The sequence below is a fragment of the Arachis hypogaea genome, chromosome 3, assembly GCF_003086295.3.
Source record: "Arachis hypogaea cultivar Tifrunner chromosome 3, arahy.Tifrunner.gnm2.J5K5, whole genome shotgun sequence".
Lineage (NCBI taxonomy): Eukaryota > Viridiplantae > Streptophyta > Magnoliopsida > Fabales > Fabaceae > Arachis > Arachis hypogaea.
In genome coordinates, this window is record NC_092038.1 from 119,513,835 (window position 1) to 119,540,562 (window position 26,728).

The 26,728-nt window shown below is 37.4% G+C and overlaps 3 protein-coding genes across 6 annotated transcripts; 2 read left to right on the forward strand and 1 right to left on the reverse strand.

Annotated features, from left to right (window-relative positions):
• The first annotated feature begins 7,118 nt into the window (after positions 1 to 7,118).
• LOC112791087 (lipase-like PAD4) lies at positions 7,119 to 11,878 on the forward strand. 2 transcript variants are annotated; one of them, XM_025833789.2, is made up of 4 exons: positions 7,119 to 7,342; positions 7,492 to 7,816; positions 10,049 to 10,801; positions 10,936 to 11,878. In XM_025833789.2, exons 1-4 carry the CDS (start codon positions 7,320 to 7,322, stop codon positions 11,755 to 11,757), a joined length of 1,923 nt encoding a protein of 640 aa, XP_025689574.1. In that variant the 5' UTR covers positions 7,119 to 7,319; the 3' UTR covers positions 11,758 to 11,878. The 2 variants fall into 2 exon arrangements, with proteins under 2 accessions (XP_025689574.1, XP_025689575.1); XM_025833790.3 differs by having other exon boundaries at positions 7,207 to 7,342; positions 9,214 to 10,801.
• A 533-nt stretch (positions 11,879 to 12,411) lies between these two features.
• Positions 12,412 to 14,719, forward strand: LOC112791089 (vacuolar protein sorting-associated protein 20 homolog 1-like). 2 transcript variants are annotated; one of them, XM_072233375.1, is made up of 6 exons: positions 12,412 to 12,664; positions 12,863 to 13,015; positions 13,099 to 13,251; positions 13,375 to 13,458; positions 13,562 to 13,688; positions 13,778 to 14,719. In XM_072233375.1, exons 1-6 carry the CDS (start codon positions 12,563 to 12,565, stop codon positions 13,801 to 13,803), a joined length of 645 nt encoding a protein of 214 aa, XP_072089476.1. In that variant the 5' UTR covers positions 12,412 to 12,562; the 3' UTR covers positions 13,804 to 14,719. The 2 variants fall into 2 exon arrangements, with proteins under 2 accessions (XP_072089476.1, XP_072089475.1); XM_072233374.1 differs by having other exon boundaries at positions 13,099 to 13,458.
• On the reverse strand, positions 14,052 to 17,281 carry LOC112791088 (F-box protein At5g39450). 2 transcript variants are annotated; one of them, XR_003197089.3, is made up of 3 exons: positions 15,075 to 17,281; positions 14,854 to 14,948; positions 14,052 to 14,520 (listed from the first exon to the last, which is right to left on the reverse strand). XR_003197089.3 is itself a non-coding variant. In XM_025833792.3 (2 exons), exons 1-2 carry the CDS (start codon positions 16,847 to 16,849, stop codon positions 14,517 to 14,519), a joined length of 1,779 nt encoding a protein of 592 aa, XP_025689577.1. In that variant the 5' UTR covers positions 16,850 to 17,281; the 3' UTR covers positions 14,052 to 14,516. The 2 variants fall into 2 exon arrangements, 1 of the variants encoding a protein (XP_025689577.1); XM_025833792.3 differs by lacking the exon at positions 14,854 to 14,948.
• Positions 17,282 to 26,728: the final 9,447 nt, after the last annotated feature.

Genomic DNA, 26,728 nt, shown 5'->3' on the forward strand with positions numbered 1-26,728 from the left:
TATGGTATTATTACTTTACATGTCCTTTTATCATTATATATTCTTGAATGATCCTTTTCTTATGCTTGCCTAAATAACATTGTCTATAAATTGAACTGAGGGAATGACTCTTCGATAAGGAAAGGTGACCCCAAAGACAAGATAATTGAGATGATTTTTCAGTAAGAGAAGGTGATCGAATCGAAATGATCCTTCAGCAAGGGAAGGTGATCGGCAAACAAACTTATGGGAACCTTCCGTAAGGGAAGGCGACTCCCATCATTTATAATAATATATATTGGTTCCCATAACTTCCTTCTTGTGTATGTCTAAATAACCTTGATTGTAAATTAAACGGAGGGAATGATCTTTCGGTAAGGGAAGGTGACCCCAAAGACAAGATATCGATATGATCCTTTGATAAGGGAAGGTGATCGATCGAGATGATCCTTCGGTAAGGGAAGGTGATTGCCAAAATGTTTGAGATAAGAACCTTCGATAAAGGAAGGGGACTCCCACCTTTTATACCAGTTTGATAAAAGATAGGTTATGATATAAGAATGAGGATTTCTTCGACGAAATTGGTTAGGACGCGTCAGGTCTTTCATCACAGTTATTTTTAGGCATTTTCTTTTGATTAGAAAATCATACTCACGGGAATCTAGTTGTTATCTTATTTGCTCAAACTTGCTAGTGTGTGTTGAATTCCATCTGTTAGATCATTTGTTGACTTTTCCAAAACTTCATGCGTATTTTCCTCCTTTTTTACCTAACGATTGAGTTAATTTGCCTCCCAAGAGAGTGGCACCCTCTCTAAATACCTTTAAGGATGGGATTTAGCTTAAGGTGTTACAAGATGCATGTGAGGAGGGCGACTTTTCAAAGATATTGGTGTAAGCATTGAGTGCTATCAGCCAAGAATGAACATTAATCTTGTTACACCAATCGTCGGAGGCTACATCGTGTGTGTGTTGCTATAAGGAGAATGGAGAAGCGGAAGCCATCTCCTTAGCAAACTTGATGCTTCCACAGCATTCAAGCAAGTCACGCTCTTCCATAGTAATCCAGCTTGAAAATTTTCCGCAAGGTCGTGCGAGTAGTGATAATGATATGTCGTTACCTTACTCAAATAACATTGTCATTTTGTGTGACCCAAATAGTAACAAATTCATTATGATTAAAAATCATAATTAGTAAATTTTTTTATAATGAAGGCAATTAATCAGATTTATATAAACAAATAAAAGATTGAAAAGCACTCGACAGGACTTTTCAAGAGGATATAATTTTGCATATGAAGTTTTCGAAGTTCTTTGCTACTTGATTTAGTTACTAATTACAGGATCATATTAATTTGGGAGTTAATTATGTGCCTAATTTATAGATTAACTATAACAGTTAGCTCACCAAATAATATAGCATCTATTCTAACATTTAACTATTTTACTCCAAAAATGAACTCACACACACAAAAGTAATATATACACACATAATTGTAATATTTTTACATTTTGTTAAATAAGTTATTTTACACATGAAAATCTTCACAAAACATAAAAACTATTAATTCTCATTTACTTCACACACGCCAATTCAAATCCTGCTCCCTATCAAAAGGTGCTAAACTATACTAACACACAATTTTTGCATAAAGAACTAGCCATCAAAACTAAAAGTTGAAAATGAAACTCAAAACAGAATTGAAACCTAATAATGAAATTTCACTGCTCGACGAATTAGTTTATAAATTAGTTTCTCAAGGCTTATGAAACTCATTTAAATAAGCACATTGTATGACTTTTCTTTCTTCAACATCGAAATGAATATAATTAATACTTAGTAATTACATTTAGTTACTATTCCAATTAATCATAGTTAGTAGTTTCTAAAATTAGTTAGAGTGATTCTATTAAACATAAACATGTACTCTTTTTGTACTCTTTTTATAATTTTAACATTCATTCTCAATTGAATTATTCTTTTTTCTATCACCAAAATCTCTAAACTAATTCATATTGTGAAATTAAGCATTAACATTGCATTTGGCCAGAAAGAACACAGGCAAAAACATGTGCATGGTAAAAAAGAAAAAAATAGTGAAATTAAGCGTATATGATTTGGTTTCTTTGGTTACACTACAATCTGATTTTTATCCTAGTAATGAACAACACAACCACACTAAGAAAATACTGTTTAATCAAGAAGGGGAAATTAACAACTTCAGTTAGTTAATAATCATAGGAAATATGAAAATTGCAAATTATCAACAGCATCTAAAATTAGATAATCAACATATCGTATTAATTTTTCAGTGGCACTGGGAAGGAGGGAGAAAAAACCAATGATCAGAAAACTGGGAAAGCCTGTACCCTAATAAATTGAATTTATATGAGGTTAGGGTTTAAATTTGGAAAAAGTATAAATTGCATAAAAGTATTTTAAAAGGGCTAAAGGAAAACACCAAATTAAGCGTGGAACTTGGAGGTGGACATCGTTCGATTTCACCATGGTAATCATTGGATCTGTGGCATTGAGAGAATCTATCTCAAGTTGGCCACGGATAAACAAGAACGTCGGAAAGCTCCGCAAAATTGGCCACGGAGATGCGAGACGTTAAAAGTGGTTACCATGGTCATAAAGATTTGACACTACTTCTTGTTCATTGGTATCTTCCCGTTATAACTCCTGTGTTTCTGGTAGTGTTCGTATTCCACCTGATTGTTGGAGATAAAAAATTTGCATCAAATCGACTGTTCGATAGTAATATCTTTCTCGATTTTTAATATTATCCCTGTTTTGTCGGAGTTGTTGTTCGATGATTCGTCAATGTAGAGTTTCCACAATTCGGTAGCTTCGCTTCTTGGGGGTCATCTCAGTGATGAAATTTGCCATGGCCTAAGCCTTGATGGCGTTTCTGGGCTCAAAACAGACTTCATACTGGGATAGCTCAACCTACCAGGAGAGTATTCGCCTTGCCAAGTCTGGCTTTTAGAGTACTTGCTTGATGGCCTGGTCTGTCCTAACCACGATAGGATGGCTCTGGAAGTATTGTCGGAGCTGTCGGGATGCCATTAGTAATGTGTAGGCGAGTTTCTTGAGTTTGGAGTAACATGTCTCGGCATTCTGGAGAACCTTACTTATGATGTATATGAGACCTTGCTTTTTTTGTTTGTCTTTCTGGATTAGAGCCGCTACTAACACTTCCTCTTCTATAGATAATTAAAGGTACAATGGTTCTCCCACTTTGGGCTTTGAGAGTACAGGAGGTTCCGCTAACACTTTTTTGAAGTGTTGGAAGGCCTCTTCACATTTAGATTTCCATTTGAAAGTTATACCCTTTTTCATGAGTTTGAAGAAGGGGATAGCCTTCTGGGCCAAGACTCCGAGGAAGTGCGAGAGGGCGGCCAATCGTCCAATCAGCCTTGGGACGTCTTTAAGATTTGTAGTGCTACCCAACTCGAGGATGACCTTGCATTTTTCCGGGTTTTTCTCCATTCCCCATTGTGTGATCATGAAACCTAGGAATTTTTCAGCCTCCATTATGAATGTGCATTTTGCTTGGTTGAGGCGCATCCGTTGCTTTTCAGAGTACCTAGTATGAGTTTGAGATCGCCAATAAGCTCTTAGTCTATTTCTGTTTTGGCTAGTATGTTGTCATTATAAACCTCTAGTTTCATTCCATTAAGTTCTTTGAAGATCTTCATGATGAGTCTTTGGTAGGTAGCCCCCGCATTTTTCAGCTTGAAGGGCATGAATGTGTAGTAGCATGTGCCTTCGGGGGTTACGAATGCCATTTTTTCTTTGTTTGGCTTGTGCATGGTTTGGTTATATCCCAAGTACATATCCATGAAACTGGCATATTGGTGTCCTGAGGTGGCATCCACCAGGCCATCGATGTTTGGTAGGGGGAATGCGTCTTTTGGACAAGTTTTGTTCAAGTACGTATAATTGACACACATTCGCTATTTGCCGCTCACTTTCTTTACTATCATGACGTTTGCCAGCCAGGTCGTGTAAGGTAGTTCCCGGATAAAGCCGGCTTCGAGTAGACTTTTGACTTGTTTCTTAACCTCGCTTGCCAAGTCGGAGGACATCTTGCTTCTTTTTTGGGCTACTGGCTTGGCCCTAGGGTCTACAGCTAGCCGGTGAGACATCAGGTCCGAGTCTATTCCCGACATGTCAGTGGGAGTGAAGGTCAAGAGTTCTCTGTTTTCTTTCAGGAGTTTTGCGAGTTCCCCTTTAGGTTGAAGGAGAGGTTCTTATTGATAAAGGTGAACTCGTTCTTGGTTTTCCCTATCTGTTACTTTTCTATATCTCCCTTTGGTTCTGGTCGCGACTGGTCGTCTTGTCATGCGTCCAGGTCGGCTAGGAATATTTATGCCGTGTCCCAAGACCATTTTTGGAGGGCTAGGCTAGTGTTGTCGCACTCCACTGCCACTTCCCAGTCTCCATGTATCATTCATGTGGTTCTGTCGTCCGCTTAGAATTTCATGATTAGAAATTTGGTGAATATGGCGGCAGAGGATCGTTGATAGTCTTCCTCCCCAAGATGATGTTATAAGTCGTGGAATCTTTTAAAATCACGAACTTGAAGAGTATGATTTTCTTTTGGCTACCAGTTTCAATGGTGATTGGTAGTACTATAGAGCCGTACAATTTGAGAAAATTATCCCCGAGTCTGGTTACTCTGTTGTGGTGGTTTTGTAGGTTAGTTCCAACCCTGGCCGAAATGACGAAGGGGGCATCTTTCACCGAAGTCCTGTTCTAGGCTACAATGCTTTTTAATATAATGTGTTTTATTTTAAATATATTACATACCAAACAACTATGATCAAATTGGGCTCTTTTTTGTCAGAATTGGACAACTGATATTGCTGATTTTTTTATCAAATTGGGCACTTTTTATTTTTTAAAGACCATAAACAATAATTTTTATTTATTAATTTCAATTGGACTAACAAATTTAGATTAATAAATTATATGATTATTTACACATGAATAATATAATGTAATAGATATAAATTAATTAAAAAAATTTAAAATAAAAAAATAATCAATTCAATATAAAAATAAAATAAAAATTACTTGTTATGAAGAAAAATTATATACAATTTAATATAGTTCATGGATTATTATTTTTATTATGTCAAATTAAGATATTATTGTAGTAGTATTGACTAATTTTATGTTTATCTTTGTACTAGATATTTTTAAAATTTGAGACTTAATTATTTTTAAAATATTAGTGACTATATGTATTTGACTGGTTATATCAGTTCAACTAGTGATTCATCGGTTGAACTACTAAACCAGTGAACCAGTGGCTTGACCAGTTCGATCACCGATTCGACTCTGACAACTATGCACTCCGGGTAGCCAGTTGGGAGTGGCGGTTTCGAAATGCTCCTTTGGAGCTTCTTTGTACGGTGGGTTACTCCATGGGGCCGTGCTACTGTGGTACCGTTCATTGGCTGCCACGACTTGGCTTGCTTCTTTATCGTTGATGTACTCCCTTGCCATGTTATGAATTTTATGCATAGTCCAGACCGGTTTGGTTGTGAAGTGTTTCTGGAAATTTTCGTTCATTAGCCCGTTTGTCAAGCACAGACTAGCCACTGAGTTTGTTAGTCCGTCATCGTCAAGCACTCATCGTTGAACTTATCTAGGTACTTCCTTGTGGGTTCGTCTGGCTGTTGTGTGACTCCGAGAAAACTGATCGGGTGCTTCGCCTTTGTGATCCTAGTGGTAAATTATGCCATGAATTTTCTGGAGATGTCGTCAAAACAGGATACGGAGCCATTCGGGAGGGCGTTAAACCACTTAATTATTGGGTTGGCTAGGGTTACCGGGAAGGCCCTGCACCGAACTACGTCGGCCGCTCCTTCTAAGTTCATATTAGCCTCAAATGCCATTAGGTGTTCTTGTGGATCCTTGGTGCTACCATACTTCATGTCAGTTGGTTTGTCGAAATCCTTCTATAACTTGGCCTTCATGATTCTCTCGGTGAAGGGGGTAGCTCCCATTATCACGTGTTCACTCCTTCTTCGCTTGAAACCTCTCTGGTATCTCCTTTCGTCTTCATCATAATGGCGTTCGGGTTTCCAAGATTTGTTGCGGTTCCTGCGTCGGCCGTGTTATTGATCTGGTGACCTCTCGTGCCTTGCGTCTCTTCGCGACACGGTTCGGGAGACCGCTTTGCTTGTGCGTTCCGTTTGGTACCATTCTTTAGAGGCGACCCGACTTTCCAAAGTCTGTACTCGCTGGTGTAGCTCTTGAATAATCCAGTTCACTTATTTTCCAGTCCATCGATTATCCTGGGTTCGCCAGATCGGGACTTGTCTGTTTGTGGTTGTTGATTATAGGTTGGCTGCGTGTGGATGACGCTGATTATCCTTCCGTGGGTAGGTGGGGGAGGGGAAAACCATCGTTCTGTGGTTCGTGCACTGAGGGGATTTGACGGGTTTGGTTCGTAGTGATGGTTTGAGAATCGTTCTTTGTGTTCGTTTGTCATTCTGCCAAAGCTTGACAAGTCTCCACAGACAGCACCAATGTACAAGACTTCGTTGGTACGGGTTGAGGAAAGGATCGGGGACATGTCGGTCTTGGTGATGATATGATCGGATTTTTGAAGCGGTAGGTGATGGTACCTGCAAAGACACTCCGACGTTCAAATTAAAATGGATTTAAAAAGCAAAAATTAAGGTTGTGTATGATAACGTATCCTAAAAAACTTTTGGCTCCTTGTATATAATTTTTTTTAGTTATCTTGTCTTATTTTATTGACTATGATAAGAGATATTCGAATTCGAATTTGAATGTTGGTTAAAAATTTTTTATTTTCTAACCAATTTAAACCGTAGAAAGGATTTTAACCTAAAAGTCAGACCATTGTTTGGCCGTTTTGGGGTCGGGTGGCAGGTCCGGAACAGAGAGAAAATGATTCCTTGTGTTCAATTATAATTTTATTTATTTACACTACATTGATTCTATCATTGGTAACTTTGTTTTGCACCCCCTAAATACGCAAACGCGTCTTGAGTTATAATTATTATGATGGCAAAAATGTAAAAGACCGAGTCTTGTTGTTCACGCGGTATGTTGGAGGTCCACCTTTGATCACTGTCCCCACAAAGATAATTAAGATAATTGTATGGAAAGACGACTTCGCTTTTGACTTCTCAGTTCTCAGTGAGCAAATTACAAATTTGTAAAGACAATATAAAATGTGGGCTATTCAAAGTTGAAGCCTTCAGGGGATTAACACTTTCAAGTGTCCATCTCTTCTTCGTTCAAACCTTCTTCCACACATTCGCCCTCTCCAGCAAAGACTATTCTATTCCATGGCTATCAACGAAGCTTCACCGTAAGTTCTCACTATTAGCTTCGCCACTCAAAATGTCAACAAAATCAAAACCCCGAAACCTTCCACGAAATTACCATAACAACAACAATAATAAATCCGTCTATTAATCAAAACCTCATTATCTGAAGTTTTGTTTTGGGACTATGCAGGTTTGAGAGCAGCGAGATGCTGGCGACTTTCGTGGCGTCGACGCCGCTGCTGGCGGAGTCATGGAGGCTGTGCAACCACGTCAACAGAAGCGCCATCGCTCACCGGAGCTTCGTGGCGGAGCAAATAGGGCGCGTGGCCTACGTGGCTTTCTCGGGCGTGCAAATGGTTGGGGGATCGAACGACACGTGGAGGAACATGGTGCCGTTGGATAGAATTGGTGACGTGGCTTTCTTCTCGTGTATTCGTGAAGGGGAGGAACCTGTCATGGTCCACGCCGGCATCCTCAATCTCTTCAATTCCTTGCTTCATTCATTCCAAACCCAGGTTGGTTTGTTTAATTCCTTTCTTTAATCTTGTCTCATGTATTTGTGTTAGCATATTCTTATTGTTTGTGGCATGTTTATTAATTTCTTTCCTTTTTTAGCAGTCTGAACAAGTTAGGATCGTAATCTTCTAGTTTCTGAATAACGTTACCAGATTTATTAAGTTGATCAGAATTTATTTTTTTTATTATTTAATTATAAATTAAATTTTTTTGTTTAATAATTTAATAATATATTTTATTTTATATTTTAAATATTAATAATTAATTAATAATAAAAAATAATAAATTTTAATAATTTTTTAGTATTTCTCTATTATTAGAGTTATCATATTTGAATACGGACAAAAATAATAAAGTGTTTAATTTTTAGAAAACAAATTTAATTCAAATAATAATAAATAAATAAGAATTTGATTGTTAAATAAAACCATATTAGAATCAATGATGATAAAGAAGATTTCAAGACGAAATATGAGAATTTAAGCCATCATTTCTTATAGTACTATAGTAGAATGGGCATTGTGGTTTTTTTGCAGCCATGGATATGTATTCGTTATTTTCTTGGGCTATTCCGATTGATATTGTCTTATATTTTTTAGAATAATACTACACATCTATATTTTATAGTTTAATTTAATTGAATTTTAATTTATAAAAAAAATTAGATAGGTAACATTATTCATCTTTTGATAAGATGTTTTCCTTATTGGTTTTGCTTACGTGACCAAGTTAGTGAGGACTGAGGAGGGCAACATTATTTGCGTATATTTAGAAGGGACAACACCAAAAACGTGATACGCAATAGCATAATCATCCACTAATAAAGAAAAACGATGAAATTGACATCCAATAGAATTATCTTGATCTTCAACCCGTTCTCACTTTCACACTTAGTGTTTTTTCTTTTTTTTTCTTTTTTTTCTTTTTTTTGAAATGCTAGAATACAAGTAAAATTTAATTTTTTGGTTTATCACTTTGAGCTATCAATCGAATTCTTTTACTTTAGTTTAGTTGGCTTTCTAGTATTTTTGTTATTATTATTATTATTAATATTAAGAAAAAGAATCACTTTGCCATGTTTTTTTATTATCATCTATGACTATGATATAACAGTTATTCCCTTATAATGGGCCACTTCCAAGTAACTTTTTGATTACTTTTTTTTTTTTACAAAAGCCTGGGAAGCTTTACAATCCTATGGTACACGGTCACCAACTAAATTATAGCAATTCACTGCAGAATTAGTGAAAGACCGAAGAATATTGCATAGTGAGCTTTAGCATTTAGGTGATGGTGGTGGAGGCTGCTTAGTGCTTTCTGTTTAGCTATAGATTAATGTCTCTAATATTCTAATAATAAACTTATAAAAAGCAAAGATCATTTTTATTTTTTGCAGTGAAAAGTGAGGAGTGTCGAGTATTGTCGAGTGTGAACGCTCGCGGAATAAACCTACTTTATGCTGTCTCTCGTACATGAGATGGGTCCCAATTCCCAAAGCAAAGCTATCTATCATTTTCATGGATGTGCTAAGTGCTAACAACCAAGCCCCCACCTAAAATTTTCGGAGCGAAGACTTTTAAGTTTTAACCACTGCCCCCCATCATCACGCAAAGATAATTGCTATATATAAACAAAGAAATATCATGGTGGGATGGATTTTCAGAGTCAACAATTCAAATTAAAACTTACTATTATTCTCTTTCATTGCGTACATCATTATTCTACTTTGATGGCTTTTGTTAAATAATAGAAAGAAAAGGAAAGTGAAATTGCTGTCATGTGGGTGATCCCAAAAAAAAAAAAGGAGTTTCTATTACTAATTTTTCACATACGAATAGTAACTATGACGTTAATCAGAATAAATAAATGTGGAATGAAAGTTTTTTTAATAATTTGAGTAGGTTAAACCAACCTTATTTTTAATCTGATTGGCATAAACTTAATTATCACGGCACAGGAAGATGGATGGGTTTCTTCCCTAAGTATTATTTAAGTTAATGATTCGGGTGCAAGACTACAAACAGTTACCAGTTATCAATTTTGGGAGTAAGTGAAATAGTTAAATAACAGAATGAAAAATAAATGTGTTATAGGTTCATGTTACTAGTATTTGTTCATGCTAAATATTCACTAACAATTAGTATTGATGTTAGAATCTTAAGAGGATAAATTGTTTCCCTAGAATCTTATTCCCAACTAATAAACTGATGAAAGTTAATGCTACCATTCAGATGCTGGAAATATTGGGAAACAAGGAAACAAAATCAGTTGTGATCACTGGGCATTCAATTGGAGGAGCCACTGCCTCTCTGTGCACTCTTTGGCTTCTGTCATACCTGCGAGCAATCTCTTCCTCTGTGTCAGTGTTGTGCATCACTTATGGCTCACCGTTGCTGGGGAATGACTCATTTTCCACAGCTATCTTCAGAGAAAGATGGAGTGGCAACTTCTGCCATGTTGTCTCAAAGCACGACATAATGCCAAGGCTTCTCTTTGCCCCGATTACGCCTCTCACTTCTCAGCTCAATTTCCTCCTTCAGTTTTGGCAATTGTCCATGACTTCTCCAGACTTCGGGAAGCTTGCGGTTCAAATAACTGACAGGGAGAAAGCCAAATTGTTCACCGCCGTGATGGATTACTTGGAAGCAGCAACACAAGGAGACGGAGAAGGAGAAGGAGAAAGCAAAGGGGAAGTGTCTGTGCCCATCCTGTTTCGCCCTTTCGGAAACTATTTGTTTGTCTCGGAAGACGGAGCAGTTTGTATGGATAGTCCTGCCACAATCACCAAGATGATGCATTTGATGCTTGCAACAGGTTCTCCAGATTCTAGTATTGAGGATCATCTCAAGTATGGTTATTATGTTGACAAAGTTTCTTGGCAATTCTTGACTCAAGGAAACTCACCCAAGCAGAGGAGCATTCCTGAATCAAGCTATGAAGCAGGCCTTGAATTGGCCATCCAATCTTCAGGATTGGCTAATCAGGTAACTACACTGCATCTTCACTCTAATACCAATGGTAGTTATCAATTATTTTAATCACTAGTATCCAGAATAATTTTAGGTTCATATTTTATTGGAAGATTTCACTGAACAAATGACTGTAATACAACTAACAGGAATCTCTAATCATACCTGCCATGGAATGCCTAAAGACAACAAGGAGAATGGGTCCTTCTCCGGTTCTGAATGCTGCATCCCTTGCTCTTTCCTTGTCCAAGGTTGTGCCTTACAGAGCTCAAATAGAATGGTATAAAGCCTTGTGCGATGAACATGATGAACAAGTAGGGTATTATGATTCATTCAAGAGCCGGTCCGCAAAGAGTGCAATGAAAGTCAACATCAACCGTCACAAGCTGGCTCGCTTTTGGAATGATGTGATCGAAATGATGGAGAAGAACGAGCTTCCACACGACTTTGACAAGCGAGCGAAGTGGGTCAACACTTCGCATTTCTATAAACTACTGGTGGAGCCACTAGATATTGCTGAGTATTATAGGAAAGGGTTGCATAGGACAAAGGGCCATTACATGGAGAATGGAAATAGAGAGAGGAGGTATGTGATGTTTGATAGGTGGTGGAAGGATAGAATAAGAAGGGATGGTGCTGCTGAAGAGAACAGTGTGAGAAGCACGTTTGCAAGCTTGACTCAAGATTCATGCTTTTGGGCTAAGGTGGAAGAAGCAAGGGACTGGTTGGATAGTGTTAGAAGTGAGAAAGACACAAATAAGTTGGCTCTTCTTTGGGATAAGATTGAGAAATTTGAGGTTTATGCCAATCAATTGATTGAACAGAAGGAGGTGTCTAAGGATGTTCTTGCCAAGAATTCAAGTTATAGTATATGGGTTGGGGATTTAAGAGAACTGAAACAATTGAGAGAAAGGTTGAATATGTTTCCTCATCAGCTTACCGGCTTTTTGGATGGTGAAGTTGTTCCGTAGTGTGTGCAATTTCGGATCAATAATGTTGATCATTGTAATATATTATGTGTAAGAACTGATCCTGATCCTCCTCTCCTTATATATGGTATTAGCATTAGAAAGCAGTAGTGAATTATTCTCATCCTAGATCTTCAACCTTTCTGATTCGAAACCACTGAATATTTTCCCAGCAACAAATATGATATAAAACAAAAAAATTGTTGACTTAAATAAGTCCACGCAACAGAAATGAGGATTAGAGATACTAATTCTCAATAAAATTTAATTAAAACAAAAGAAAAGCTCAAAGGTCAGCATAATTTATTGTTTTTGGCTAAAAACAATAAATTTTGTTGGTCAACACTTCTCTAATATATTTCAATCAAATTTATGATCATGTTATTAAAACCAAGTTAACAACTGTAATGTATTTTTACCCATTTATCTTATATATCTTTCTTTAAAGAAAAATTTATCAAAGATAAAACAAAAAATAATTAGATTAGTTAAATATTAAAAAAAAAATTGTTGATGCCTTTTGAATGGAATATAGAATAACGAACATTGCCTGGCTTCTGTTTTTCGTTTGCTCGTTGCATGGGCATGGCCAGGGTGGTGTTGAGTTTGCTTTATCTATTTTCCAAACCTTTTCTCTTTCTTTGCAGTGTTGTTTTGTCTCATTACGTAACATTCAATCGAACAAGATTCAAAGGCAAGATTAATAAAAATAAAAAAAAAGCAATAATTCCATTTGGCATTTGGAATCCCTCTCTATGATCAACTCAATTCAATTTCCAAACTCATTCATCAAAATCTGATTGATGGTATGGGGAATCAGTTCGTCAAGAAGCCAAAGGTCACCGATGTCGATCGTGCAATTCTTGCACTCAAGACCCAGAGACGCAAGCTTTCTCAATATCAACGAAAGGTTCTTCCAACACTATTCTAATTTTGAATTTTTATTTCAATTTGTGCCTTAAAAATAAGATTTTTCCAATTCCATTCTTTCATGATAGTCTTGAATCAAACCCGCTTCTTGAGTTATAAGATGTTCAGTCTTTGGTTGGTGTTCGAAAAAGTATCAATCTTGACCTTATTTCCTCTTTTTTGATTCTCATTTTACCAGCTTGATGCTGTTATTGAAGCGGAAAAGCAAGCTGCACGAGACTTGATTCGTGAAAAGAAGAAGGACAGGGCCTTGTTAGCATTGAAGAAGAAAAAAGCACAAGAAGAACTGCTGAAGAAAGTGGATTCCTGGCTTATAAATGTTGAGCAACAAGTAATGGTTCTATATTCAGATTATTATGAAGATTTTCAATGACTTCTGCCTTTAAACTTAAAACAATTCTCCTTGCTCATCAGTTAGCAGATATTGAACTTGCAAGTAAGCAGAAGGATGTCTTTGATAGTTTGAAGGCCGGAAGCAATGCATTGAAGGCGATACAGAATGAGCTAAACATCGAGGATGTTCAGAAACTTATGGATGATACAGCTGAAGCTAAAGCTTATCAAGATGTAAGTTTAACTGCCTCTAAATTTGTTTTGCTATCCATATTTTGCTGCTGCTTTTCTCTTTTCCCATTCATTATTTCCCTTCCTTGCTTACTGATGGATGCCACTATTTTCTTGAATTTAAAGGAAATTAATGCAATATTAGGAGACAAGTTATCAGCAGAAGACGAGGAGGAAGTTTTGGCTGAATTTGAAAACTTGGAAACTCAGGTATGATATTTTTGGTTTTCCATACTTCTTGGCAAGAGGGATGATATTTGATAGATTAGTTTCTAAGATTTAATTCGCCATAATTATGGTATTGGTTTTTCAGCTTATTGAAGACGATCTTCCTGAAGTTCCCACAGCAGCGTCTATATATACAGACGAGAAACTGGACCTTCCTGACGTCCCAACCACGGCAGCGGATGTGGAAGTTGCTGCCAATTCTACAAAGAAAGGTACGTATCCCTTTCTCCTCTTTTCTTAAGCATGCAAAGCGAAGGGATGGTCGAACTCTGATAACTCCTAATGATTAATGTTGCAACAGTTATGGAGGAACCCCTGCCAGCTTGAAAGATCATTTGTGACCTGCATGCAAATTTTGGGGAAGCATTGGCCTCCAGGTATTTATGCCCTTACAAGTTACATTTTCAATTTGGACTTGGCATAATTAATTTGCACAGCTTTGCCATATATAATACGTCAATGACACAAAAGAGCATATTGTAAAGAAAAAAATATAGGTATTAAATTAGGGTCGTAAATCGTAACCTCAAAAATCAAAAGTAACTAAAAAAAAATAAACAGATTGATAACTAGTATTTTTATGAAATTAAGAAAAAAATAGACCGAGTTATTATTGGATCATTAAATTTGAAGATCACTATTCTTCCCATAACTAGGTAAATTTCTGGCAACCGTATTAATTCGGAGGCCACAACTATTGACTTTATAAACTATGATCAATGTAGTCATACAAGGCATTTACCATGCCTTCATTTTGTATGAGATGTACTTTCATTTGAATCCTTAATAAATGGTTTTAACCATCTGTATAAACAGCCTGGTATAGTATATCTATATACTTCAATGCGAAGCTAATTCATAGCACTTATAAGGCAAAGACTACCCTCTATGATATTCGGAATGCAGCAACATGAAACACAGCAGCAGGAACTAGCAGGTGTGTTATTCGACAAATAACAGGTCTTGTTGAGTATTGGAAACCGGCCTGGGGCGCGTAAAAAGCATGTAGTCCCCAACCCACTAATATACTAGTTGTGTTTCTACCTGTAAAAAGAAACATTCAGTTACAAACCAAACTAGAAATAGAACATTCATAACTGCTAAAAGATTATAGGATTCTATTTATTTCTATTCTTCCAAATGTATGCTTCCGTAGGTTTTGAACGCTATGTTGTACTATAGATATTGTCTAATAATGAAGTGTGTTATGTTGTCTACTATAGATTTTATTGGAAATTTGGAATACCGCCAATTCTAGAGGCAAAGCAATTTTGTATGCTTACAAGAGAACTGATGCCGGGGGTCTAAGAAAGAACAACTTTGCTATACAGAATCATTATGTTTGTAGAATATAATAAGAACTGAAGAGTGATTAACTGATTATAGAAAGAAGCCGATCACTTCTAGTTGAGACGGCCCTTTTAAACTTTTCTTCAGCAAATCATGAATACGAGCTTTTCTTTTCAGAAGTGCTAGAATCACAATTATAACCATGGTAATCAAAGAAAACAACAAAGCAATGAGGACTGAGAATATGCCAAGATAAAGAGCAAATTTTGAAACATAAAAGAAGCGAACACGTCAGGGTTAAGGCAAACCTTGGTGACGATGAACTTGTGTAAGCATCAGGAAATCCAGTAAACACATTTGAGTAGGATTTTGTCAAGCATGAAAAATTTGTGATGGGAGGCAGACAATGCACCCTTTCTCCCTTCTTCAAAAGCTGTTGCAAGTTAAGTCTCTGCAACGTCAAAACAGACCTCGAGTCCTTCCAAATGAAGGCAAGGACACCGTCTTGAAATTCAAAGAGGGAACCAGGCTTTGATCCAGGGTATCTGAATCCGTAACCATTTGCAATACCCTCACCCGTGAAAGAATGCTTGATATTAATTGGATAGGAGTCAGCATCAGAGTTCCAAGGAAATGGTTCAGATGAAGGCTCGTTGATATTCACTATAAACATTGCTGAACCATTTGGATGTAACACATAATGTGTGCCTTCCAATATTTTGGTTGCAATGAGAAGCTGTTGTCCATGAGACTCCTCATAAGAGAGCAGAAGAAAGAATAAAGCCTTTCCAGGCTTGTCTTCGGAAGGTTTTCCAGGAGGCCAACCAAAAGTTCCTCCCCATAAACCGGCATAAACTTGGTCCTCCGTTGGATCTTGCAATGGCATCTTGTAAAGTGCAAACCAACTCTCAGGCATATTTGGCCATGCTCGATAAGCAGATAATTTTACAGTTGAGGCCTTTAATGTCAGCATTATTGTATCATTTGATCCAAGAAATTCTTCAAGCCGCACATGCTTCTTCTCATGATGGCTGTTGTTTGAGCTAGACCCTCCTAGCATCTGTTTAAGGCTACCCCAGAATTTTACACCATTTTTTCTCTTGTTATATTGTGTATCACTGCCCTCCCCATCCAGAAGAATAGTTAAAGCCCTTGAACACTCGATACTCTTTCTTCTGTCATCTTGTTCTAATTGCTTAGGACCAACAGCCTCCTCAGAATTTTCTATATTATCAACTTGACTATGATCGAGCCTGTACATTTGACTAAGGAGTGCCCTTCTTCCCCTCAACAGCACCAATTCTTTCTGGAAATTCTCATAGCAATCCCTTAACCTTGGAAACAAGGGTCCCATTGCCATATGAGGAACCTCTTGCCGAACATGCCTAGTAGTGAACTCAAGCAGCTTTTTCCTATCACTTAGAGACAACCTGCCGAAGGGAACCATTGCCTTATTATTATTTCCAACCACTCCTTGTAACCTAGAATTTTCCTTATTTCTTATACATTTCTCCCTTGGTTCAACCTCAAGCAATAGTACATTGCAAGATTTGTTTATGGACTTGAATGATCCATGACAAATATAGTCCAACCCCTTCTCCCTCCCATGAAGAAAAAATGTTGGTGAACCATCAAAATCACCAATAATTTCAAACACAGGAGCCCATAGGATTGGACCATCATGAATCCCCATTGGACCAAGCTCCTGAGGGATTATCCTACACCCAACAACCGATACGAAACCAGGCATGACATAGACAAGGTTCCCAAGCTCAGGATTCTGATGAACCCATATCCCAATCAAGGGTTTAATATTGAGAAGAAAACGGCAAATCGCCTTGTATGATGAGACACCGGTTCTCCAGTCAACAAGGTCTTTATGGGGAACTATCCCCACCCTGTCACACTGTGTAAGCCACACTTTCTCACAGGCTGCAAGAGCATAGAGGCTCCTGCAGCATAAGCTGAGACTACACACATCTCTGGGCAAGAGGAAGCGTGACACCATGGCAAACACATCATCAGGCAGAGAAAGAAACAAACTTGAATTTGAGTTTGAATCAATGGTACCAGGTACCGACATAGTGAGATAACAATAGATCAATCAACCCAGCTATAACTCAATGGTGGAAACAAAAAATTGAAACTTTGAGATTACCCAGAAAAAATTATAAATTTCTGAAATGACGGTTGAAATTCAATTACTTAATGGATAGCAGATACACATGTGAGTGAGAAAAAAAAAATAACCTACCAGGAAGGAAGTGGGTTGAGTGAGGAAAAACTGAACTGAAATTGATGCAAATTTGTGGGATTTGGGAAATGGGGGTTTCCTGTGAGTTGAGTTAGGGAAGTAGTTACGAGTCAAGTCGTCGCCATTGCGTTGGATTTTCCAAAGAGATGATTCCATCTGTCACTTTCACTGTTACTTTGAGTGCTACTGCCATCTTTGAATCGCCGTGCCCATTCATGCACCTTAGCGCTCGCGTCAAAACTCCCAAAATATTTTTCGTTCAACTTATTAAGGAGACACAATAAAATAAATACGTGGAATCACAAAAAAAATTAAATACATAAAATATAAAATTATAATAAAATTTAAATTATAAAATCATTAAAATTAGTATAAATTTAAAAAAAGTAATTGATTTATTTAAAATTATAATATCAAAAAAATTAAAATTCAAATTATAATTATTATGCCTTAAAATGATGAATTATAAGTTAAATAATTTACTATATTTGATTATTATGTATAATATATATTTTTTATTAGTATTTAACTAACATGTATTTTAAAGATATATGATAAATTTATTATTAATAAAAATTTTTAAATATTTTTATTTAATAAATATAAAATAAATATATTAAAATCTTAAATTTTTTATATTTTTAATAAAAAAAATTTAATTTATAAATTTAATATATACCTTTAAGATACGAGATAAATAATTTTTTTATTATCATAATTGGAGACAAATTCCTAAATGAAAATAGAGATTGAGGTATTCGTTTTACAAAAATTCGTAAAATTTTTGTAAAATTTAAGAATTATTATATTGTTTTGTTAAATTTTTTATTTTATTTCATTTTATTTTATATGTAAAAAAATTTATGTGTATATTATATATTAAATTTGTGTTTAAATTATATTGAATCGTAATATATTTGATTGAATTAATTTAAATTTTATTATAGTTATATTAACTTTTTTTAAAAAAAATAATATTCAAAAATATTTATTTCTCTAAAAAAATAAACGGAAATCTGAAACAAAGATAAGATCAGAATAAATTTATTAAATGGTTATTGATACGTCATTCTTATCTTCGGCCGCGCAAGAACCTCGGCACGTGAGCAGATAATATCGTCGGCCTGATATGCTCGGCACGAAAACAAACAGTAACGGCCTCACCCATTTGAAAATAAGAAACGTGCTCAGCAAACCTAATTACCAAAAAACAAAATATCATACCTAACCTACAAACCAGGACCTATCCACAGTAAATGGTCAAACAACTCCTATAAAGTCGAGCAAATATCCTCGGCTAAGTCTCAAGTTCCATTACCAGTTTTCATATTCACTTATTCACTCTCACTTAATTACTCTCTCTTAAGATTATTACTAACTTGAGCGTCGGAGTATCTTTTGCAGGTATTCCCGCCGCAGTGTTTGATCTTGGCCGACATAAAGCTCTTAGCACCCACCGTGGGGCCCGGAATACATCTGACCCCATTTTTTCCTTAGTTCAGTCCTCTACTCTATTTTGCAGGCTTCCCAATCCTCGGTCATGGCTGACAAGGAAACTCCATAACTCACACAGGCTGAGCTCCTTGCCCAAATCGCCGAGCTTCAGGCGGAAGTACGGAGGATAGCGGAGTTATCTACGCAGAACAACAAAGAGAACTCCAAAAGCTCGGCTCAAGGGAACGCAGATCCCTTAACAATCACTCCACCAAAGGAAAAGCTCACCTCGACAACCCCTTCTCCGAGGAGATCGAAGAACTCCGCGAGGCCCAAAAGACAGATAAGCAACCACATCGAAGAGATGAGGAAAAAGCTCTCAGATCACCAGGCAACAAGGACACAAAGAAACCTTTCAAGCCTGCACAGAAATACGATACGTACACCAGATTCAACACCAGAAGAGAAAATATTATCAAAGAGATTCTGAATGCAAAAATCGTGAAACCAGTAGCTCGGGCGGGAAACTACCGAGACCAAAGCTTCGTGGATAGAAACAAGCATTGCGCCTTCCACCAGAAGTTCGGTCATACCACAGACGACTGTATCATGGCAAAAGACTTGCTCGAAAGACTGGCATGCCAAGGGCTCCTAGACAAATATGTCAAAGGTCGAAAAGCCAGAGGAATAAGCTCGAACGAGAGCGATCATAAACGGACAGTGACAGATAAGAACAAAAAAGAACAGACAACCCCGGATCCGCCCAGAGGAATCATCAACCACATATCAGGAGGATATGTAGGTGGAGGAGAAACAAGCTCGGCCAGGAAGCAGAGCTATAGGGCAATACTGGCAATCGAAGGAGCGTCGCAGCCAAAGAGGGAGGAAGGCCCAGATATTACAATATCTTTTGGTCAATCAAACTTCAGATCGACAAGCCCTAACCTCGACGACCCAGTAGTGATCTCTATCCAGGCCGGAGAGCTGTTGGTAAGGAAAACACTGTTGGACCCAGGTAGTAGTGCTGATGTTTTATTTTATTCTACATTTAAAAAGATGAGGTTATCAGAAAAACTAATACAACCCTCCTAGGGAGAGCTAATTGGGTTCTCCAGAGAAAAGGTCCTGATAAACCACTATTTTATGGTTTACAATGTGTTTAATTGTGTGGTTTTATCATGGTCTTTACCCACTTATTCATATAATTAGCATGCATTTATATTTCCTTCCTAAAATTATTACATGATTGAAAATTTACTTCCTAGAGACTTTTAATTAGGTATTTTAATTCTCCTTTATTCCATTCGATGTCGAGATCTGTGCGTTAAGTGTTTCAGGCTTTATAGGGCATGAATGAGTGGGAGATTGGAAAGGAAGCTTGCAAAAATGGAAGAAATACAAGAAATTGAGGAGACGACCAGCGAGAAGTGACGCGGCCGCATGATTCACGCGACCGCGCGGAAGAGAGGAAATTGCAGTGAAGCGGCCGCATGGCTCACACGACCGCGCGGATTGGAAAAGCACAAGCAACGTGAAGGCATGGACGACGCGTCCGCATGGAAAAGCAAAACGCCGAATGATGCGTCCGCATGAATGACGCGGCCGCGTGACGTGCGTGATCTGTAGAAATTCAGAAGTCGCTGGCAGCGTTTCTGGGCCGAATTTCAACCCAGTTTTCGGCCCAGAAACACAGATTAGAGCCAGGGAACATGTAGAGACATAAGAGAACAATTCATTATGCATAATTTTTAGTTTTAGATCTGGATTTACTCCTCCCCTAGGTTTTGCACTCACTTGAGCATTCATTATTAGGATTGGAAGATATTTTGGCTTTAACTTTTGAGAAGAGTCTACCTCCGGTACTAGTCATTTTATTTTATTATTTACTTTCTATATTTATTCTTCCATATTCTTAATCCCTCTAGAGTTGACATTGGATTATTTCTACAAGTTATTAATATAGACTATTTTTATTTTCAATTAATCCTTTTATTATTATTTATCATGTCTTCTTTTGTTTTCACCATTGATTCTGTGAATTTTATAATTATGATGAGTGAGTAGTCCCATGACTTGATTGGGGGATGATTGAAAGGAAGCCTTGAGTTGAATTACTCAAGAGAGAAATTATAATTGGGTTTATCGTTGAATCAACCTCTAATCATTAACTCTAGTCCTTCCTAAGGGAGAGGATTAGGACTTATGACTAAAAACAGATTTCCAACTTGCTTGACTTTCCTTTACCTAGTAAGGGTTAACTAAGCAGAGTAACTTCCAATTATTAATTAATCTTGAGAGTATTTCAACAAGAAAAGGGCTTCCAACTAATCTACCCCCAGTCAAGGCTTTTATTTAAAAGTAATTAAATTCTCTAAATTAATTTCCTGCTTATCAACTCAACCATTTTTGAAAACACCCGATTGATAGAATAGCACATCTCTCTGCAACTCGTTGGGAGACGACCTGGGATTCATACTCCCAGTATTTTAATTTTTAATATTGTGACAACCCCTTTTTAAATTGATAAGCGGATTCTCGACTGGTTAAGGACTGTACTTGCAACGTGTTCCTATTAATGAATTCTTAATTCGCCAATTTTTGCCACGTCAATTTTTGGCGCCGTTGCCGGGGAGTTGCAACAGTGTGCTAGTTTATTGATTGGCATTTATTTAATTGCAATTTTTCTATTTTGTTACCATGAGCTGTACGTTTCTTTCGTTAAATGACGCGTTCACTTCCTGATTCAAGCTTGCCAGCATTTGACCCTGAGATTGAAAGAACTATTTCTCGTATAAGGCAAGCTCGGTGATGAGCGGATATTTTATACGCTTTTTGGGGGTAATTTCATGTAGATTTTAGTATGTTTTAATTAGTTTTTAGTAAAATATTATTAGTTTTTAGGCAAAAATCATATTTCTGGACTTTACTATGAGTTTGTGTATTTTTCTGTGATTTCAGGTATTTTCTGGCTGAAATTGAGGGAGTTGAGCAAAAATCTGAGTTAGGCTGAAAAAGGACTGCTGATGTTGTTGGATCCTGACCTTCCTACACTCGAAATGGATTTTTTGGAGCTACAGGAGTCCAATTGGCGCGCTCTCAACGGCGTTGGAAAGTAGACATCCAGGGCTTTCCAGCAATATATAATAGTCCATACTTTGCGCGAAGATAGATGACGTAACTTGGCGTTGAACGCCAAGTACATGCTGCTGTCTGGAGTTAAACGCCAGAAAAACGTCATGATCCGGAGTTGAACGCCCAAATCACGTTATAACTTGGAGTTCAACTCCAAGAAAGGCCTCAACTCGTGGATAGCTTTAGTCTCAGCCCCAGCACACACCAAGTGGGCCCCATAAGTGGATTTCTGCACCAATTATCTTAGTTTACTCATATTCTGTAAACCTAGGTTACTAGTTTACTATTTAAACAACTTTTAGAGACGTATCTTGTACCTCATGACATTTTCAGATCTGAATTACAATCTTTTTGACGGCATGAGTCTCTAAACTCCATTGTTGGGGGTGAGGAGCTCTGCAGCGTCTCGATGAATTAATACAATTACTTTGTTTTCCATTCAAACACGCTTGTTCTTGTCTAAGATGTTCATTCACGCTTAATTATAGAGAAGGTGATGATCCGTGACACTCATCACCTTCCTCAATCCATGAACGTGTGCCTGACAACCACCTCCATTCTACATCAGATTGAATGAGCATATCTTAGATTCCTTAATCAGAATCTTCGTGGTATAAGCCGGATCGATGGCGGCATTTATGAGAATCCGGAAAGTCTAAACCTTGTCTGTGGTATTCCGAGTAGGATTCTGGGATTGAATGACTGTGACAAGCTTCAAACTCCTGAAGGCTGGGCATTAGTGACAGACGCAAAAGAATCAATGGATTCTATTCCAACCTGATTGAGAACCGACAGATGATTAGCCGTGCTGTGACAGAGCATTTGGACCATTTTCACTGAGAGGATGGGAAGTAGCCATTGACAATGGTGACACCCTACATAGAGCTTGCCATGGAAGGGACCTTGCGTGTAGGAAAAGGATTTCAAGGAAAAGTTGAGATTCAGAGGACAAAGCATCTCCAAAACTCCAACATATTCTCCATTAATAAAGTAACAATTCCTTATTCCAAATACTTTGATTTCTTATCATTAAATCCAGTTAATCTTATTAGCATCCTGACTAGGATTAATAAAATAAACATAGATTGCTTCAAACCAATAATCTCCGTGGGATCGACCCTTACTCACGTAAGGTATTACTTGGACGACCCAGTGCACTTGCTGGTTAGTTGTACGGATTACAAATTCGTGCACCAAGTTTTTGGCGCCGTTGCCGGGGATTGTTCGAGTTTGAACAACTAAAGTTTTATTTTATTTCTTAGATTAGGAAGATTTTGGTAATTGGGTCAGAGTCTTTTATTTTCTTTTCAAAAATATTATTTTTTCTTTATTAATTTTTAATTTCTCTTTGAGTCTAGTGTCTTATTCTAAGTTTGGTGTCAATTTCATATTTTGTATTTTTTTTCTTTAAAATTTTCGTATTAATGTCTTTGTTCTTCATTGATCTTCAAGTTGTTCTTGTTTATTTTGCTTGTTTGATCTTGAGTTTTTCTTGTTTTGTGTCTTTTCTTGTTTTTCTTGTGCTTTTTCAAAACATTAACTTTCAAAAATTTTTACTTATATCCATAAATATAATACATTTTTAAAATCAACTCTGAAGTTGCTGCCCAATTGGCTGGAGCTTTAGTAGTTGTTCTTGATAATTGGGTATCCTCTTTGGAATCTTTTTCAAAAATAATTTTGCTTTGATTGAATTTTGTGCCAAACTCTAAGTTTGGTGTTTCCTTGTTAATTTTTCTTTAATTTTCAAAAATTTGTCTTGGTTTTCTAAAAATTTTAAGTTTGGTGTTCTTTCTTTTGTTCTTGGTGTTCTTGTGAATCTTCAAGGTGTTCTTGAGTCTTTCTTGTGTTTTGATCTTAAAATTTTTAAGTTTGGTGTTCCTTGGTGTTTTCCCTCCAAAATTTTCGAAAATAAGGAACATTGGATCTAAAAATTTTAAATCTTGTGTCTTTTGCATATTTTTCTCTTTCATCATAAAATTCAAAATTCAAAAAAAAAATATATACTTTCTAACTAATTTTGAACTACATTTTTCGAAAATTTTATATAAAAATTCAGATTTTAATTTCAAAATATTTTCAATTTCTTTTATTTGTTTCGTTTTTATTCTATTTTATAAAAAATTAATTTTTATAAAATAAAATAATATCAACATACATATCATCTCTTTTATTCCATCATGGAATTAAGTGGGAATGAACAGTCTAGGAGGACTCTGGCGTCATATGCTAACCCCACTATTGCTTCATATGGGAGTAGTATCTGTATACCCTCCATTGGAGTTAGTAGCTTTGAGTTGAATCCTCAGCTCATTATCATGGTGCAGCAAAGCTGCCAGTATTCCGGTCTTCCACAGGAAGAACCTACAGAATTTTTGGCACAATTTTTGTAAATTGCTGACACAGTACATGATAAGGAAGTGGATCAGGATGTCTACAGATTATTACTGTTTCCATTTGCTGTAAAAGATCAAGCCAAGAGGTGGTTAAATAACCAACCTAAGAACAGCATAAAAACATGGAAACAGCTGTTAGAAAAATTCCTGAATCACTATTTCCCTCCAAAACGGATGACACAGCTAAGGCTAAGCATCCAAGGCTTCAAACAAGGAGATAATGAATCCCTTTATGATGCCTGGGAGAGATACAGAGAGATGCTAAGAAAATGCCCCTCTGAAATGTTTTCAGAGTGGGTGCAATTAGACATCTTCTACTATGGGCTTACAGAAAAAGCTCAGATTTCTCTAGACCATTCAGTTGGTAGATCTATACATATGAGAAAAACAATTGAAGAAGCTCAAGAGCTTATTGATACAGTTGCCAGAAATCAGCATCTGTACCTAAGCAGTGAATCTTCCATGAAAGAAGAAGCTAAAACAGTAACTGCTGAACTCAGTCCTATAGATCAGGCTAATGAATTCAATCAGCAATTAGACTTTCTAACTCAGCAGCTAGCCGAATTCAAGGAAATACTACAGGAAACAAGAATGGCTAACAGAAATATGGAAGTACAGTTAAGGCAAACAGAAAAGCAACTATCAAAACAAATAGCAGAAGAATGCCAAGCAATTCAATTAAGAAGTGGGAAAACATTAAATACCTCACTTCAAAGCAGCAGGAAGCCAAGAAATGAACAGATGGCTACTCAAAATCCCTCTGAGGACAATCAGAGCCCAGAGAGGAATAATGCTGGCGCTGAACGCCCAGACCATGCTCATTCCTGGTGTTCAACGCCAGAAACAAGCATGAATCCGGCGTTGAACGCCCAAGGGGAGCATAGTTCTGGCATTCAGACGCCAGTAACAAATAAGGAGGTGGCGTTTAACGCCACTCCAGCTTCCACCCCTGGCATTCAAACGCCAGTGGGAAATCAGTCACACACAAGTGCTGATAGCAACCCTTCTAAAAAGGCTTCCCAACCCACTTCTACAGGCAACAAACCTGCAGCAACTAAGGTTGAGGAATACAAAGCCAAAATGCCTTATCCTCAAAAACTCCGCCAAGCGGAACAGGATAAGCAGTTTGCCCGCTTTGCAGACTATCTCAGGACTCTTGAAATAAAGATCCCGTTTGCAGAAGCACTTGAACAAATACCCTCTTATGCTAAGTTCATGAAAGAGATCTTAAGTCATAAGAAGGATTGGAGAGAGACTGAAAAAGTTTACCTCACTGAAGAATGCAGTGCAGTCATTCTGAAAAGCTTACCTGAGAAGCTTAAAGATCCTGGAGCTTTATGATACCATGCACATTAGAGGGTACTTGTACCAAGCAAGCTTTATGTGATCTTGGGGCAAGTATCAACCTAATACCTGCATCTACTATCAGAAAGCTTGGTTTGACTGAAGAAATCAAACCAACCAGGATATGTCTTCAACTTGCTGATGGCTCCATTAAACACCCATCAGGCGTGATTGAAGACATGATTGTCAAGGTTGGGCCATTTGCCTTTCCTACTGACTTTGTGGTGCTGGAAATGGAAGAGCACAAGAGTGCAACTCTCATTCTAGGAAGACCTTTCCTAGCAACTGGACAAACCCTCATTGATGTCCAAAAAGGGAAAGTAACCTTGAGAGTCAATGAGGAGGAGTTTAAGTTGAATGTTGTCAAAGCCATGCAACATCCAGACACCCCAAATGACTGCATGAGTGTTGATATTATTGACTCTCTGGTAAGAGAGGTCACTCGGCGTCGGCAAATCCTCTTTGAGGACGAACCTGAACCATCATCCAAGGAAGAAACAAGCTCCCTTTCTACTGATCCAGTTGATTTACGTGCAGGCGACATGGCAGCGCCTAGGAGAGTCACTATCCAGGAGGAAGCAGCCCCTGACTTTACGCTCCAACCATTCCAGGCACACCACCCAGCAGTAGCTGTAGATTTCGAAATAAAGTCTTCACTACTCAACTTGATGCCCAAATTTCATGGCTTACCTGCTCAAGAGCCTATCAAACACCTGAGGGATTTTCAGTCTGCTTGTTCTACTGTCAAGCGTAATGGCACCGATGAAATCTCCATTCTGTTAAAAGCCTTCCCATTCTCTCTTGAGGGAAAGGCAAGAGAGTGGTACTACACTCAACCTGGAACAACTGTATCCAACTGGGATACACTTAAAAGAGAATTTTTTGGATAAATTCTTTCCAGTTGAAGTTGCCGATAAACTGAGGAAAGACATGTCCATGATCGTTCAGGATGAATCTGAAACTCTCTATGAATACTTGGAACGCTTCAATAATCTTCTAGAATTATGTCCGCACCATACGATTGACAAGATAATGTTGCTCGGCTACTTTACACAGGGCTTGAAATCTCAAGATAGAACCACATTGGAAGGTGCTAGCAATGGGTCTATGAAAAAGTACAAGACTACAGAAGAAGCATGGCAATTGATCAGCGACTTAGCCGAATCTACCAGAAATCACAGACAGAAACAAGGCCGGTCAAAAGCTGTCGCAGAGGTATCCACTAGCAAAGAGAATGCTGCTATAGCTCAGAGCTTATGTGAAATGACTAACTTGCTGAAATAGATTCAGCTAAATCAACAACAACCACAGCAAGTTCAGCCTTCTACACCACAGCACAGCTAGCAGTTGGTTCCACAAAGAGTATGCGGAATCTGTGCAGACTACAGTCATTATACTGATG